The sequence below is a fragment of the Bos javanicus genome, chromosome 23 (genome assembly GCF_032452875.1).
Source record: "Bos javanicus breed banteng chromosome 23, ARS-OSU_banteng_1.0, whole genome shotgun sequence".
Classification (NCBI taxonomy): Eukaryota; Metazoa; Chordata; class Mammalia; order Artiodactyla; family Bovidae; genus Bos; species Bos javanicus.
In genome coordinates this window covers 45,917,028-45,934,342 of record NC_083890.1, presented here as the reverse complement: position 1 = coordinate 45,934,342, position 17,315 = coordinate 45,917,028, and the positions used below count along the sequence as shown (strand labels likewise).

Genomic DNA, 17,315 nt, shown 5'->3' with positions numbered 1-17,315 from the left:
CAATTCATGAAAGAACACTGACGCTTATTCTCTTTATGGACACAGAGGACCTGGGGTCAGTTTTCCACTTAGCGGGAGGTTAAAGCTGTCAATGTTTAAGCTCCCCTAACAGAGTGTTAAACTTAAGCCAGCTGGCACCTTAGTGACTCGGGGCTCGTGCTGCCGATGTGGCTGCAGGACCAGATGCCCCAGTAGCCATGCTGAGATGGTCTGAAAGTCAGGCTGCACCCCCTACACCTCTGAGTGTACCCCTCATTATTCACCGGTTCTAAATTTGCACATTTGTCTACTTTCTAAAATTTGTAATCCCCAAATCAGTATTTGTGGTCCTTGGCCCACATGTGCAGAGCTACAAAAAAAAAAAGCCTGAGTCACCAGACTTGAACGTTCCCAGCTGAAGTCTAACAAGATGATGCTCTGCCTTCCTTTTTTAAAATGATAATTTTATGTATTTATTAAGTTACTTTCGGCTGTGCTTGGGGTTTCTCTGGATGTAGAGTGGAAGCTACTCCCTAGGTGTGTGGTGCTCGGCTTCTCATTGCAGGGGCTTCTCTTGCTGTGGAACATGGGCTCTGAAGCACAGGCTCAGTAGCTATAGCAGAGTGCCCGGGCTTAGTCGCTCCATGGCCTGTGGAACTTTCCTGGACCAGGGATCGAACTGGTGTCCCCTGCATCGGCAGGCAGACTCTTATCCACTGGACCACCAGGGAAGCCCAGTGCTCTGCCTTCTTGATTCTGTTCTGAAACAGATGAGCTGCATATGGAGACAGGACGGGGGCTCCATGCCTGCAAAGAAGTCCAGCTCTGGGGCCAGTTGGATAGGACTTGAATTCCAACCCAGGCTGCCATCAGTGGGGGGGCCTCAGACAAGTCATCTCATACAATGGAACTTCTTTGGGTGGGTTTCTAACCCTGACCGCCACGTGATTCCTAAGACCCTCACTGACTAGACTGGGACTCACATTCCTTCTCCAGAAAATCTTCCCGACCCAGGGATTGAACTTGGGTCTCCTGGATTGCAGGTGGATTCTTTACCATCTGAACCACCAGGGAAAACTCTAAATTACAAGAGAAGCACTAAAATAAAAAGACTTGATTTTTGATGTGTGTGCCTAGGACATTGGGAAATTTTTTATTCTTAAGACATATCTAATTCTGCAATGAATAATAGAAGCGATGCATCTCACTGCCTTCATATGCTCTCCAGGCTCCTTAGCAGTTGCTGCCAGAACGTTCCAAAGAATTACCAAGAGTACCCTGGGTTCCAGACCTTGCTTGCTTTTTTCTTCCACCTGATCTAATTTGTCTCTTGTCCCATTTTTTCAAAACCTCTGTTAGATGTCTTCGTTTTCAATGACTTTTTTTTTGGCCCCAGACCCAACATGTAGGATCTTAGTTCCCTGAGTAGGGCTTGAACCTGAGCCCCCTGCAGTGGAAGCAACAACTAGACTGCCAGGGGAGTCCCCCAGTGACTTAATGAGATGTATGGAAGTTATAAAACAGCATAGCAAACAATTTGCTATATATCAGCAAAACAATTCGCTTCCTCCTGAGACATTCGTAAATGTCCTTGTGGAGACTGTGGTGGGGTTGGGATTTTGAGATCTGGCAGGTTTTTTCAGCAATGCTCAAACACCACGTTGAGCACTTCTAATGTCTTCAAAGACAGGTTCTTCCTTCTGAGTTGCCCCCAGTCTAGTGGGGAATAAAACGCTGTAATGGCAAGAATTCTCCCTCCTGTCAAGCAAGAGATAGTCCACCAGGCCGAGCAATGTGCCACACGGCCTCTGAGTGGCAGCACCACATTTTGCCAAAGTTAGAGTCACGCTGGAGTCAGGCAAAGTGTCGTTCTCTGAATTTCCAGTGCACTCGAGTCTCAGGTGAGACTCTCCAAGTGACTGTGTGCAGAAAAGACCAACAGAACAATCCATTTAGTGGATTCTCTGTGTTTACAGTCTGTAAACAAATGGCTATGCTCCGATGGCCTTGTATTCATGGACACTGAAATTTGAATCTCACGTGCCATGAAATGTTTTTTCTTTCTTCCAATTTTCTTTCAGCCATTCAAAACTGCACACAGTGGAGGGCATGGCAGCCCACTCCAGGATTCTTGCCTGGAGAATCCCTTGGACAGAGGAGCCTGGTGGGCTACAGTCCCCAGGATCCCAAAGAGTTGAACACGACTAAAGCGGCTTAGCATGCGTGCACGGCGTGGAAGAACTGAGTTCTCATCTACCATGGAAGAAAGTCAGTATACAGTGTCTAAAATCAGTAAATCAAGATATAGCGGTAAAGGATATTTTTTAAAATGCACACAAACTGTACAAAAACATATGGCAGGGACTTCTCTGGCAGTCCAGTGGTTAAGACTCTGTGCTTTCAAAAATGAAGACTCTGCCCTTCTGCCCTTTCAATGTGGGTGGCACGGGTTCGATTCCTGGTCGGGGACCTAAGATTCCACATGCTATGCGGCCAAAAAAAAAAAAAATGACAGGTGGATTGCCCCCCACCCCGCCAGGATGCCCATTGTAGCTTTGCCCACCCCTGGTGTAGAGGGAAGAAGAGCGACCAGACTTAATTTTATGATGCATGTCTACTATCAACTAGGTGCCAAAAACACTGTGACCAGTAGACAGAAGTCACCTTCCATGGGCTGGTGGCGGGGCAAACAGACGAGAGTGGGGCGCCGGGCCCTAGTGGAGCGGGAAGGGCTCCTAACCTGAACGTGGGGGGCAGGGAAGGTGCCACCCAAGGCCCTGGTGGACAGGAGGGTCTCATCAAGGAACGTGTGGGAAGAGAACGTTCCAGGTAGAATGTTCTCCACTCTGCTAGAGTCGAAACCTTGCTAGAGTCAGGCAAGTGTGCTTCAGTCTCCTGTGGGTATAATGCCCATGCTCACCTCCCAGACCATCAGTGAGAAAGTGGAGTCAAGAGTGTGATAGAGGGACTTCCCTAACAGTCCAGTGGTTAAGACTACATGCTTCCACCGTAGGGGGTCTGGGGTTCGATCCTTGGCCAGGGAATGAAGATTCCGCATGCCACTCACTACAGCCAAAAAAAAAAAAAGTGTGATAAAACATCAATGACGGTTCATTTTCAAGGTGCTGCATTTGCAACTTGAGTGAGCTGGTCTGAATGATCTGCACGATTCCATCCAATCCTGCATTTCAATGAATTCTTGATTTTTATCTTTAGGTAGAGGGATACACTCCTGTTGAGAAATTCTGGGTGCCGTCAAGATTAGTATCAGTAAGTGCCGGTGGTGACCCCGGCTCATGAAAAGTGACTCATGAAAAGTGAGACGGTCCCCAAACCGAAGACATAAGCTGTCCCCTGAGCTTAAAGATGACATCAGTCACGGTGATGAGGTGTCCCTCTGGCGGGGCTAAAAGGGCTGTAAGAAGGATCCACGTTCAACCTCCTCCTCCCTGCCCTCCCAGAACACCCTGAGTTGGCAGCCGTGACAGACGTGCAGGGTCTTAACTTGAGGTTGAGCTGGACTAAGGCACACCACCACGCAGTTCTTGCTCCACTGGCCCCAGTGCCTCATGTTCTTGGATCCACTCAGTCCCTTCATTGTAAAAGAAGAACGTCAAGCTTGGGATTGACCCCTTGACCCTTAAGTGAGAGGCAGTATTTCTCTTCTTGCTCAAAATAAGAAGAAGGAGTTGATTCTCCAACAGTCAGAGGATGAAGCTGCGGCTGACTTTGTAACGATACAGAGTGACGAGCACAGGAGAGGTGGTGGGAAGCATGACGCTGAAGATGTTCAAGTTTGCTGTGGGATTTATGGCCATTTCTATAACTCTTTCGTTCCTGTATATCAACAATTTCAACCTGCCGAAACATCTGCTAGTGGGGAAAATCGCAAACTCTTCGGTGCTTGCAGAGGCCTGTGACATGGTTGAAGCAGGAAAGAAAATCTTGGGTGGAAATATACCAATGACGCCACTGAAAGACATAACTTGCCAACAATACCTGACCCAGAATCACTACATAACGAAACCTCTGTCCAAAGAAGAAGCTGAGTTCCCTCTGGCATATGTCATGGTCATCCACAAAGACTTGGATACATTCCAGAGGCTCTTCAGGGCTGTCTACATGCCTCAGAATGTCTACTGTGTTCATGTAGATGAGAAAGCGAGAGCTGAATTTAAAGATGCAGTGGAGCAATTACTGAGCTGCTTCCCAAATGCCTTCCTGGCTTCCAAGATGGAGTCTGTGGTCTACGCAGGAATTTCCAGGCTCCAGGCTGACCTGAACTGCCTGCAAGACCTCATAGACTTGGAGGTCCCGTGGAAATACACCATCAACACTTGCGGGCAAGATTTCCCCCTGAAAACCAACCAGGAGATCATCCAGCATCTCAAACGATTTAAAGGGAAAAACATCACCCCCGGGGTGCTGCCTCCTCCTCACATTATCAGAAGGACTAAATATAGGCACTTGGAGCAGAGATACAGTTCGTTTTCCTTTATGCTGTGGACTTGGATAAGAAAAACGCCTCCTCCCCATAATCTCACCATTTACTTCGGTTCCACCTACGTAGCGCTTACAAGAGAATTTGTTAATTTTGTTCTCCGAGACCAGAGGGCTCTTGACTTACTTGAGTGGTCGAGGGACACGTACTCTCCTGATGAGCATTTCTGGGTGACACTGAACAGGATTCCAGGTATGTGGAACTTGATTCTACATAAAGTCTGGAAGCATTGTGCGTGTATGTGTGTGTGTATGTGTGCAAGTATTTTACACTTTGAAACTGTCCTTAATTGTATTACGTATACTCACCTTTGGGCTTCCCTGGTGGCTCCACGGTAAAGAATTCTCGCCCGCAATGCAGGAGACGCAGGTTCGATCCCTGGGTCAGGAAGATCCCCTGGAGGAGGGTATGAGAATCCACTCCAATATTCTTGCCTGGAAAATCCCATGGACAGAGGAGCCTGGTGGGCTACAGTCCATAGGGTCGCAAAGAGCTGGACACAACTGAAGTGACTATGCACACATGCATATTCACCTGTGTTTCCAGCTTTATGGACACCCTGTAAATTTTCGTGTGTCTGGTGCAATGGAATTCATATAACAGAAGTTAATCATCTTACATATCAATAAATATACTGTTTGCTTAGAGAAGGTGCCTGCCTATCAAATTTTGACATGGTCATTAAGTCTTTGATATGACAAGTGAAACTGGTTTTTTTTAATCAATTATAGTATGTTTTCTGTGAAAATCTCTCAGTCACGTCCGACGCTTTGCAATCCCCTGGGCTGAATGGTCCATGGAGTTCTCCAGGCCAGAATACTGGAGTGGGTAGCCTTTCCCTACTCCAGGGGATCTTCCCAACCCAGGGATCAAACCCAGGTCTCCCACATTGCAGGCAGATTCTTTACCAGCTGAGCCACAAGGGAAGCCCAAGAATACTGGAGTGGTAGCCTGTCCCTTCTCCAGCAGATCTTCCCGACCCAGGAACTGAAACAGGGTCTCCTGCATTGCAGGCGGATTCTTCCAGTTATTTGCCATGTGGGTTATTCATCATGGTTTCATTTTACGCGAATTTGAATTGCTCAAGTTGGAAAAGTTTGAGGTCTGAAAAATGTCAACAAAATTTCTATAAGAACAATGTGAAATAATTCAGCTTTTCCAAATCAAATTTTTTTAACTGACCAGAACTTTCCAGAATTCCGGACTGTCAGACAAATGAACCGTAGACCACACTTGGGCCTGGCCACGTGGCGGCCTCACTTTGGTGAATGGAAACCTGCCATCCTCTGTGCTCTGTGCTCTAGGCTTGCAGGAGTCAAGAACTCACCCTTTGTGTAGAATCTGAAAACCCTGTACTAGTTACTGATGAGCAGAATATTAAAATAATTCTTTTCTTCGGACTTCCTTGGTGGTCCAGTGGTTGGGAATCTTCTTTCCAAAGCAGGGGATGCAGGTTCGATTCCTGATTGGGGAACTCAGATCCCACGTGCCAAGGGGCGACTAAGTGCACGCCCCGCAACTACTGAGCCAGTACACTGCGACTAAGACCCAATGCAGCCAAATAAATAAATAATAATTAAAAAAATTTTTTTCTTATTATAGAATACAATCCTATTGTAGAAAATCTGAGAAATAAAGAAAAGTCGGTATGTAAAAACTAAGATCATTTTAAAAAGCAAACATTATACATCACACAAATTGAGAAATAATTGCCGTGCATATACACTGGGTAATTGCATTCTTTTTCATGGTATGGATGTACTAGAATTTGCTTAACAATTCCTTAGCTGTCGAGCGTGTGTTTCCAGTTTTTTCACTATGGAAAATGCTATTGCAATTAATGCTGGGAAGTGTCAAAACTAAGTCACACCTTTTCACATACAGCTTTGTCAGATGTCAGCATTTCTGCTTCCGGAATGAACTCAGACCCAACTCTGTTAAAGGTCACTCCAGATCTGGGGCTATAGGCTTTCCTGCCTGGGACTAAATTTGAGGGTGAACTTTAAGCACAAAGAATCTGGAAAGAGGACTCCCTGGTGCTCTAGTGGCTAAGACCCCACACTTCCTGGAGTTTTAGGGGTCCGGGTGCCAACCCTGATCTGGGAACTAGACCCCACATGCCGTAGCTAAGACCTAATGAAACCAAATAAATAAAATAAAATTTAAAATAAATATTTAAAAAAAAAGAATCTGTGAAGAAAATTCAAAAGTTCTTTCTCTAGGAAAAGCAAACTTCTGCATGGGTAAATTGGACAGGAGTCTCAGGAAAGTTTTGGTTTAGTTGCTCAGTCATGTCTTGACTCTTTGTAACCCCATGGACTGTAGCCTGCCAAGCTTCCCTGTCCAAGGGATTTCCTAGGCAAGAATACTGGAGCAGGTTGCCGTTTCCTTCTTCAGGGGATCTTCCTGACCCAAGGATGGAACCCGAGTCTCCTACGTTGGCATGGGCCCTATTTTGAGTGTCCTAGTGGGAGATGCAGTTTTATCAAGGACAGTTATCTCCGCCACGGCGACATCTTACAACATTTCTGAAGTTGGAAGTGTTAGACTCAAAGCTTCCAGGACTCTGTAGGGGAGGGTAAGCCGGTGTTGGATAACAGTAACATGAGACTCCAAGACTCCAGCTTATTTTAAGTCTCAGTCTTTGCGACTCTGAAGGACAGGCCTTTGGGACTGGGACTGAGGCAAACAGAACGTTAAGCTTCCACATTCCAGCTTTTGTTATTCTGCGTTTAAATACCAACGTAAACTCTAATAACGGCCTCCATCATAAGAGAAGGAGAAGATTCGCACTAGGGTGCTCCCAGGCAACTTTATCCTCCCGGGAATGGAGAGAGATAGAAAGGGGTCTATTTGCTAGAAAACTACTGAGGGAAGAGGTTTTCTGGAAACATCATCTCTTTTTTTAAAACTGAAGTATAGTTGATTTACATGTTCTTTTAGTTTCTGGTACATGGCAAAGTGATTCACTTATATATATTCTTTTTTCAGATTCTCTTCCTTTGTAGGTTATTACCAGATACTTCCCAGGTGGCACTAGTGGTAAAGAGCCCACCTGCCAATGCAGGAGATGTAAGAGATGTGGGTTCAATCCCTGGGTAGGGAAGATCCCCTGGAGAATGAAATGGCAACCCACCCCATTATTCTTGCTCAGAAATCCCATGGACAGAGGAGCCTGGTGGGCTACAGCGGGCTCATAGGGCTGCAAAGAGCTGGACTCGACTGAGCAACTTAGCACGCAACCCTGAGCTGCTCTTCATCTGTCAGCTCTTGGCCTCAGCTTTGCATTATACCAATGATATGTAATGGACCGTTTTGACAAGAACCAGCTTTGGGCTTTCCTGGCGGCCCAGTGGTTAAGACTCCGAGCTTCCATTGCAGGGGATGTGGGTTCCATCCCTGGGTCAGGGAAGATCCTGCACCCTGCCTGGTGCGGCCAAAGAGAAAAAGAAAAGAGCCAGCTTTTTCTTACATTTCCCTGCTATTCTATTTCCAGGGATTTTGTGTCAAAAAACTGCAACCTTCCCCACCTCCTTCCCTCACTCTTTTCTTCCCAATGGCTTTCCCTGGAAGTCTGAAATTTGCTCCGACGTCTCTGGCCACTCTCTGGCTGGATGCTTTCTGTATGTTACTTCTGGAATCTTCCAGCTGCACCCGGATGTTGATGTCAGAAAAAACCCAGACTCAAAGGCATGGGTGATTTGCTTGAGAGGAAGCCAGCCTTAGAGGTCCCTGAGTGAGAGCAGGGGTTGTTTTCTCAAATTTACTCTGGAGGAAGCAGGGCAGTGTGAGATCAAATGGCTTTCTCAGATGCGCTGGGCTGTCAAGAGTGGCTTTGACTCAACTGGAGACCTTCCTGCCTACAATCCAGGCTGTTTCTCACCACTCTTTCTCAACCACATGCGGGGCTATTTTAAGTCCTGGTGCTTCAGACTATTTCCTGTGGCTAATAAAAAAACCAAACCCCCACAGAGATGAAGGTAAAGCAGAGTACAGAGTTTAGTATAGTAAACGTATAGACAAAGAGAGAAAGAGGAGGGAGAGAAAAGAGAAAGAAGACAGACAGAGAAGACAGTCTGGCCAGAGACAGAGCTGGAAAAGAAAAACAAAATGTGACGTTAAAACCATTTTAACCCAGGTTGCTCTTTCTCTGTGACCTCTGTGGACTCGGACAAAGTTTCCACTCGGTATCCCTGGTTTCTCACTTGGGTACAGAGGTGCTGTCAAAATGAAAGGAATGTGTGAAAAGTGCTTTGGGTTCTGGTGTGTGGAGTAACCGCAGCTGTACAAACAGGGCTCTTCTCTCTGTTTCCTTTCTATAGTCAACTGTGGAGATTAAACTTTCAGTGCAGTTTTCTTAGGATGAAAATGAGTTTATGACTGGAGTGGGAATTTGTAAGAGTGAACGTTATGTAGAAATAAGCAAGTATGGGTTGAATTCTAGGACTTCATCATACAGTTCAGTTCAGTTCAGTCGCTCAGTCGTGTCTGACTCTTTGCAACCCATGAATCGCAGCACACCAGGCCTCCCTGTCCATCACCAACTCTTGGAGCTCACTCAAACTCATGTCCATTGAGTCTGTGATGCCATCCAGCCATCTCATCCTCTGTTGTCTCCTTCTCCTCCTGCCCCCAATCCCTCCCAGCATCAGGGTCTTTTCCAATGAATCAACTCTTCACATGAGGTGGCCAAAATATTGGAGTTTCAGCTTTAGCATCAGTCCTTCCACTGAACACCCAGGGCTGATCTCCTTTAGGATGGACTGGTTGGACCTCCTTGCAGTCCAAGGGACTCTCACCCAGCCATTTATTGAGTAACTGAGCCACAAGTCTGCCCTGGCCGACGACTTCTCCAGAATTCTAACCTACTCAGTCGGTGCCTCCAACTTAGAATTTGGGGTATCAGTTTTGACCTGGGATTTGCCTGGTTGCCATTTCCTTCCTGGGATTTTCCTGGTTGAGTTCTGCCTGCCCATGCGGGGGACACGGGTTCAATCCCCGGTCTGGGAAGATTCCACGTGCCAAGGTGACTAAACCCATGCACCACAGCTATTGAGCCCACGCCGTGCAACTACCGAAGCCCACCCACCTAAGCCTGTGCTCTGCAACAAGAGAAGTCAGGAGATGAGAAGCCCGTGCCCCGCAATGAAATGTAGCCCCTGCCCGCCGCAACTAGAGAAAGCCTGTGCACAGCAGCGAAGACCCAGTACAGCCAAAAATTAATTAATTAAAAGATAGGTTTTGACCTAATGTTCAAACTGAGGAAAAGGATTGCTGTTCTTTTTCGTCACTTATTACCATCCCTTCTACAATCTTGTGTAAATGGCAAGAGCATCCTGCCCAGAATTCGGAAGAATGGTGAGTGGTGTCGTGCAAAAGGGCCTCAGGAAAACCAGCATCTGCCATGTAACCACCAGGAGAGTAAACATCAGAAAGCACTGGGGTAGTGCAAAAAAAAAAAGATTGACATTAATAATGTCTAGCATTGTCAAAATCCTTCTGATTTTAAGGATTTGGGGTTAGGATTCCACTGCAGCCAAGTGCCAATTTGCAAACGTTCTTCCCCTTGTAACTTTAAACTCAGGGAGTTGTAGGGACTTCCAAGACTGGTGGTCCACAGGCTAAGAATCCACCTTGCAATGCAGGGGACACAGGTTCAATCCCTGGCCAGGGATCTAAGATCCCACTTGCCACGGAACAGTTAGGTAAGCCCAAGAGCTGCAACAGAAGATCCCGCATGATGCAGCGAAGACTTGGCAGCCAAATGAATAAACAATATTAAAATAACAACAACAATAATAGCAAACTCAGGGAGTTGTAAATTCAGGGTAGAACAGGCAAGTCATTAGAGATGCTTTTAGCATAAAATCTCTGGAGAAATGGAACTGTGCCAAGAATGAGGAAAGCCAAAACAAACAAAGGGAGAGTTCATGTCATCATCTGCATGTATGAGGAGAAAAAGTTATACAAACTATTCAACTCATTTCGAAAGCATAATTAGACGTAAATGCCTCCATTTTTGACCCCTGAGGGGCCTTTCTGCACATGTGCAGTCAGGGAGATCTCCTTGACCTCCAGGATGAAGACTGTGGTCATCATCTTCTCACTCAAGCAGATTTCAGCTCCTCTCTGCTCCTGTCTTTATCTCTGCCATGAAGCACCAACTGGAGACAAGCTCCTGCTGCCCAGCCTGGGGTCCAGCTGGCTCCAGTCTCAGCCCCACTCATGGTTGGGGGCGGCCGTGAACCCTTGATACGTTTTTCTCATTGTACTCCCACGATTGACTTATGAAGGTGATAAAATTATTCTCATGTTTTGCAGATAAGGGAACTCCTTTGGGAAGGTTTATACGTATATGGAATCTGAGAACTTCTCTCCTTCGGTTCTGTGGTTGTTTAGTCAGTAAGTCGTGTCTGACTCTTTTGTGACCCCATGGACTCTAGCCCAACAGTCTTCTCTGTCCATGGGATTCTTCAGGCAAGAATATGAAGCAGGTTACCATTTCCTCCTTCAGGGGATCTTCCCAACCAAGAGATCAAATCCATGTCTCCTGTGTCTCCTGCATTGGCAGGCAAATTCTTTACCACTGAGCCACCCGGGCTTAGATGAGATAAACTTGATATTCACTAACTTCAGCTTTAGGCCCTATGCAATTTGGGGGTTATAATGGGCTGCTAGGCTTTTAGAGGTATTTTTTTATGTAAATGTATTTTTCAAAAAAATATTTATTCATTTGCCTGCATCAGGTCTTAGGTGCAACACTTGAGACCAGGCATAGAACCCATGTCCCCTGTGTTGCGTGACAGATTCTTAACCACTGTACCACTGGGAAGTCCCTGTTTTTTGTTTTTTTTTTTTTGATTAGTTTTTATTCATCTTAGTGTAGTAAGTCAGGTGGTGAGGTTCGCTTGCTAATGTGCCTTTTTAAAGACCTTACCTCATAGCAGAGAAAATTAAGTGCTGGAAAGAATGGCTCAACAGCCAGTCATACGCCATGCTTTATGGCATAGCCAGCCAATATGGAGAGGGGGGCGTGTGTGGAAAAAGACAAGGTGAGGTGATTAATTTTTAAGTACTAAATATTTATTGACAGATTATCTCTCCAGGCAGTGTTCACATGCTCGGGACCGATGCTTGTAACTTGGCAGTGCTGTTTAAGCAAACAAACTCAGTCAGTTGAATGCAAATGATTAACAGGAAGTCTGGGAGCTGACACAGTTACCAATCTTCTGGCTGAGAGAAGAGGCCCGGGTTAAGGTCTGAGAGCGGTGACTTGCAGAAAGGTCCCTTCACCCCTCACTGATTTTCCTGTAGGGAAGGGTGGACACGCTGGAGTCAGAACCTCCCTGGGGCAACTTGTTTTTTGTGTGTGTATAAACAGGCAAGATGAGACGGGGGAGGAGACAGAGCAAAGCAAATCGCTAAGAGTTCCTTCAGAAACTGAAGAAACTGTTGGAGAAAGGTGGAAAAGCAGCACCGTGGGGAATGCAGAGGAAAGGAAGACAGAAAAAGGACAAGCAGGATCAGCTGGAAGGTCACGGAGCGGCCGGTCAGAGCTGCGTCCACCTAGAGGATGGTTATGCATTTCGGAGAAAATGTAAGTTAAGTCTGTCTACCCTCTGACCAGATGTCCCAAGAGACATTCTACTCATTTCCTGGGTTTGAATGATGGGCTTTTGGAAGCATTGTCTCTTCTGTGTGTCTCTGGTCACGGCCCTGATTTTTGTGTTTGTTTGCAACAACAAGTTAGGGGAGAATAAAAATTTCCTTCAAGCTTCCCTATCCAATGCTTCACTATTATCAGAAGTCTGTCACCAGATTTTTAAGGGGAAGAGTTTTTGCCCTAAAAAGAATGCATTGAAGAGTACCTTCAGTGAAGCCACCTGTCATGAGTACGTGGCTCAGAGTCACTACATAACAGAAACACTCTCTGAAGAAGAGGCTGGCTTCCCCTTGGCTTATGTGATGACCATCCACAAAGACTTCGGCACTTTTGAGAGACTCTTCAGGGCTATTTACATGCCCCAAAATGTCTACTGTGTTCACGTGGACAAAAAGGCAACAGATACATTTAAAGGCTCGGTGAAGCAGTTACTGAGCTGCTTCCCAAACGCTTTTCTGGCTTCCAAGATGGAGCCCGTGGTCTACGGTGGGATTTCCAGGCTCCAGGCTGACCTGAACTGCATGAAAGATCTTGTGGCCTCAGAGGTTCCGTGGAAATACATCCTCAACACCTGTGGGCAAGATTTCCCCCTGAAAACCAACAGGGAGATCGTTCAGTATCTGAAGGGATTTAAAGGGAAAAACATCACCCCCGGGGTGCTGCCTCCAGCTCACGCAATTGGGCGGACTAAGTATGTCCATCACGAGCTATTAAACCAAAAAAATTCCTACGTGATTAAAACCACAAAATTGAAAACACTGCCTCCTCACAACATGACCGTTTACTTTGGCACTGCCTATGTGGCCCTCACAAGGGAATTCGCAAACTTCGTCCTTCACGACCCGCTGGCGCTTGACTTAATGTCCTGGTCCACGGACACGTACAGTCCTGACGAACATTTCTGGGTCACACTCAATAGGATTCCTGGTATGTATATCTCTTAACTTTTGTTATGAATTAACATCTCATGGCCAATACTGAATAAACCACTAAAAAAAAAGTTTTTAAAAATTAACACCTTCATAAAGATCTTTCTTCACGTGAGTTTGATCCCTGGGTCAGGAAGATCCCCTGGAGGAGGGCTTGGCAAGCCACTCCAGTATTCCTGCCTGGAGACTCCTGTGGACAGAGGATCCTGGTGGGCTGCAGTCCATAGGGAAGCTAAGACTCGACTGAAGTGACTTAGCACACATTCACTGTTTCAAATGTTCATTAAAATATCTTTATAGCAGCTCTGCTCACAGAGTGGGAGGTGTAATTCATCTTCATTTTGTGTTGTTGTTGTTCAGTGACTAGTGTCTGACTCTTCTGCAACCCACCCCATGGACTGTAGCCCCCCAGGCTCCTCTGTCCATGAGATTTCCCAGGCAGTGGGTTGCCATTTCCTTCTCCAAGGGATCTTCCCTACCCAAGGATCAAACCCACGTCCCCTGTATCTGCTGCTTTGGCAGGCGGATTCCTTACCGCTGTGCCACCTAGGAAGCCCAAAGATTCCTAGACCAATGTCTTTATTTTATAGACAAAGAAGATTCAGCATGGTTGCATGATGTGTTCAAATTACCCAGCTAGCAGGCAAATGCACCAATTGTACCAGGTCGCCTAAGCCTCATGTTCTTTTAAGGTGATTTCCCAAATTAGTTGTTCGGTTGTTCCTAAATCAACTTCACCTTTCCTTGGTCCAAGTTCTAATGCCTTAAATAATCTCCAATTGTTTACAGTGAACTAATTTCAGTTCTGCTAGTTCAATTGGAAATAAAAATTCAGATTCCTAATTCAAAGGAAAACTAACTTGAATCAACATAAGGATTAGGGTCATGGCTTCTTGAGATTAGTGGTTCAGCCCTAGATACATATTAAAGGCTCCTGGAGCTTGTAAAAATACATTTCCTGATTTCCTGGGTGGATGTGAACTTCAGTATTTGTTCAGCCTCCAGGAAATTCTCAGGAACAGTCAAGGCTGTGAACCACTGTGGATGCTTATTTTTGATGTTAGTACACAAAGCTTGTTAGACTTAGAATGCTTTTTAAATCGATGGTTTTCCCAGAGCGGGAATGAGTAATGTTGTAATGATAAAAGAAATCAAGACAAGGACCTAGTGTATAGCACGGGGCAATGTCTTGTAATAATTTATATTGGAAAATGATCTGAAAAAGCTTTCCCGGTGGCTCAGCAGTAAAGAATCTGCCTGTAGTACAGGAGACACAAGTTGAGTTCCTGGGTTGAGAAGATCCCCTGGAGGAGGGCTGGGCAACCCACTCCAGTATTCTTGCCTGGAGAATCCCATGGACAGAGGAGCCTGGCGGGCTACAGTCCATGGGGCTGCATACATATATGTGCGTGCGTGGTCAGTTGCTTCACTTGTATCCGGTTCTTTGCAACCCTATAGATGTATATATCACTTTGCTGTATACTTGAAACTAGCACAACACTGTAAATCAACTATATTGGAATAATTTTTTTTAATTAAGAAAAAAATTAAATGACCTCTTTTGGCAGAGATCACAGTCAAAAAAGAAATCAGGGCTCAAGAAGGTGAAATGAAGGAACTTCCCTGGTGGTCCAGTGGTTAAGAATCCACCTCCCAATGCAGATCTGGTTCAATTCCTGGTTGGAGAACTAAGATCCCACATGCCTTGGGGCAACTAAGCCTGTGAGCCACAACTAAGACCCAACTAAGTCATGATGTGGCCCAAAATAATAAAATTTTAATAAGAAACTGAACTGGAGGAGTCAGGACCATTCAGCTGTCCACGTGGAGTTGTAGTACCCAGAATAAGGGGAGGAAAAACCCCACTTCTCTCTTATGTGTTGCTTGGACCAAATACCATGTAGACCGTTTCCATGGATCTGGGATTAGAATAGTGAACAAACCCAAGGGATGTTTGGAAGCCGAGGCTGGAGAAACGGTGTCAAGGAAACTCATTTATCAAGTGTTGGACAGATGACCTGTGAGTCTCTTTCACTCTGGAGCCCATGAGTCTAACTAATGATTCTAATCAATTTATTGAACAGAAATGCTGCGTCCTCAGCATGATTTATCTATTGGAACTAGATTGTTACATCTCTGGTAAAGACCAGCAGTTACAGGTCAGCGAGACAATGGAAAACAAATGGACAGCTCCGTGCCTTTCAAAACGTTTCAAGGAAGGAGCCTTTAGAATTGCTTCTGTGTTACGTGTCCAGAGGATCCTTGTTAGAGGCCTTCACTGGGCCAGCCAACTCTTACAAGACCTGAGGCAGGCCTGAGAGTAGGGCTTGGTCGTGAGGAGGTGAGGGAACTAGAAACTTAAGTGGCTGTCTGTTTAATGGTTCCTTCTGCTATGTGAACATCTGGGTCATTTCTGTTTCAAGGGTCCTTCTTTGCTGATTATGAGTTTGTTGGCTATTTGTTTTGGACATTTTAAGATTGTTCTAATTAACTGCAGTGATGGTGGGTGTGTTAGGATTCTCAAGTAATAGGACAGGGACTTCCCTTGTGGTCTCGTGGTTAAGAATTTGAGCTTCCATGGCGGGGGTGGGCACAGGCTCAATCCCTGGTTGGGGAACTAAGATCCCACATGCCAAGTGGTGTGGCCAAAAAGTTAAAAAAATTAGAAGAAGAAGCAATAGGACAGAAAAAAAGATCTCCTGGATGAAATGGCCTTGTGGGGATGTAGCTGCTGCTAAGTCGCTTCAGTCGTGTCCGACTCTGTGTGACCCCATAGACGGCAGCCCACCAGGCTCCTCCATCCCTGGGATTCTCCAGGCAAGAACACTGGAGTGGGTTGCCATTTCCTTCTCCAATGCATGAAAGTGAAAAATGAAAGTGAAGTCGCTCAGTCGTGGCCAATTTAGCGACCCCATGGACTGCAGCCCACCAGGCTCCTCAGTCTATGGGATTTTCCAGGCAAGAGTACTGGAGTGGGGTGTCATCGCCTTCTCCAGGGGATGTAGCACACCCTCTGAGAGAAGTACAGTGTGAGCCACATAGGTAACTTTCCATCTTTCGCGGCTGCATTATAGAAACAAAAATGAGTAGGTCAAGTGACTTTGAATCATGTATTTTATTGAACCCAATATAACTCAAATACCAAAAGTGCCCATGGCTGGTGGCTCCTGGGATGCACAGAGCAGGCAGCCGGGTGTCCTCCCCGCTCAGGGAAGAACAGTCAGACAGCAGCGGGGCCGTCCTAGTGACTCGGAGAAGCATCAGCATCTTCATCTCTGGTTCTCTGTCCTTACCTAAGAGTCTTACCTCTGCTTCAGGGCTTCTTCTTGCTCGTGAGCCCGGAAGGTTCTACTTTCAGCACCTTCCCCTTGTGTCTCCAGCCAGATTCTGGGCCGCCCTGTTGATGGCAATTCCTCTCTGTCTCCTTCAGATGTTTGTTCTCAGAGAGTCTTGCTGTGTGGGTCCTGAAGTCACCGCATAGTGAGCATCTCTGTTCGCATCCCGGCCACTTCCTGGGCAGCAGGAACCCCTCTGTAGAGGCGCTGCCTTTCACTGAGGCCCCCAACCATTCAGGTCAGGTGAGGCCAGCAGGGCAGGGTCACATGGTTTCAAACACAAGGCAAGCCGTGGTCCTAATATGCAGTAAGGCCATTCAGCAGCAGCCGGTCCCCCGGAAACCTCTCAGAAGTGAGGGTTCCTGCACAGCCCGCTCAGGCGAAGGGGCCCACAAGGACAGATGTGCTCCAGAAAGAGTGTTCACAGGTGCCTTAAACGATGCTGTCCAATGGACGTCACCAGCTGTTGTGAAATGAGCGTTCCTGACCTTCCTCCGTCTTTACCCCACTTCTCTCCCAACTCTGTCCTGCGCCTTCCATTCCTTAACCCAGGTCACACCAAGGTGGCAGCCTTTCAGTTCCCCGTTGGCTTCAGCCATGGCTGATTTCCAGTTAGGACAGAGATCCTTTTATGGGCCAGAAGTGCCAGTTCACCACCTCCTGTTTGCTTCCAAGTTATAGATCATGTGCTCCTCCCGTCGGCATGGTTCTGCCCTGAGCAGGAACTTTTGGTGGGTTAGTTTTATTCATCACATGCTCTTGGGATTTAAAGATTTTGAAACTGACCAACGGTTTCGGCCTCACTTGCAACAAAGGAATATTTCTCATTTGATTCAGTGGGAGCTTATTTCAAATTAATATTAATGAATGAAAAGAGTCTTTTCTCATTCTGAAAAAAATCTCATAGA

General features: G+C 46.2%; 2 protein-coding genes across 2 annotated transcripts in view; both read left to right on the top strand.

The window, feature by feature from the left end:
- The first annotated feature begins 3,194 nt into the window (after positions 1-3,194).
- Positions 3,195-11,945, top strand: LOC133236716 (N-acetyllactosaminide beta-1,6-N-acetylglucosaminyl-transferase-like). The gene is made up of 2 exons (XM_061398890.1): positions 3,195-4,672; positions 11,862-11,945. Exons 1-2 carry the CDS (start codon positions 3,754-3,756, stop codon positions 11,903-11,905), a joined length of 963 nt encoding a protein of 320 aa, XP_061254874.1. The 5' UTR covers positions 3,195-3,753; the 3' UTR covers positions 11,906-11,945.
- Positions 11,405-17,315, top strand: part of LOC133236712 (N-acetyllactosaminide beta-1,6-N-acetylglucosaminyl-transferase) — a 95,609-nt gene continuing 89,698 nt past the window's right edge. Inside the window, exon 1 of the mRNA XM_061398885.1 lies at positions 11,405-13,070. Within this exon, the coding sequence (XP_061254869.1) occupies positions 12,146-13,070 (925 nt within the window). The 5' untranslated portion in view covers positions 11,405-12,145. The remainder of the gene's footprint in view (positions 13,071-17,315) is intronic.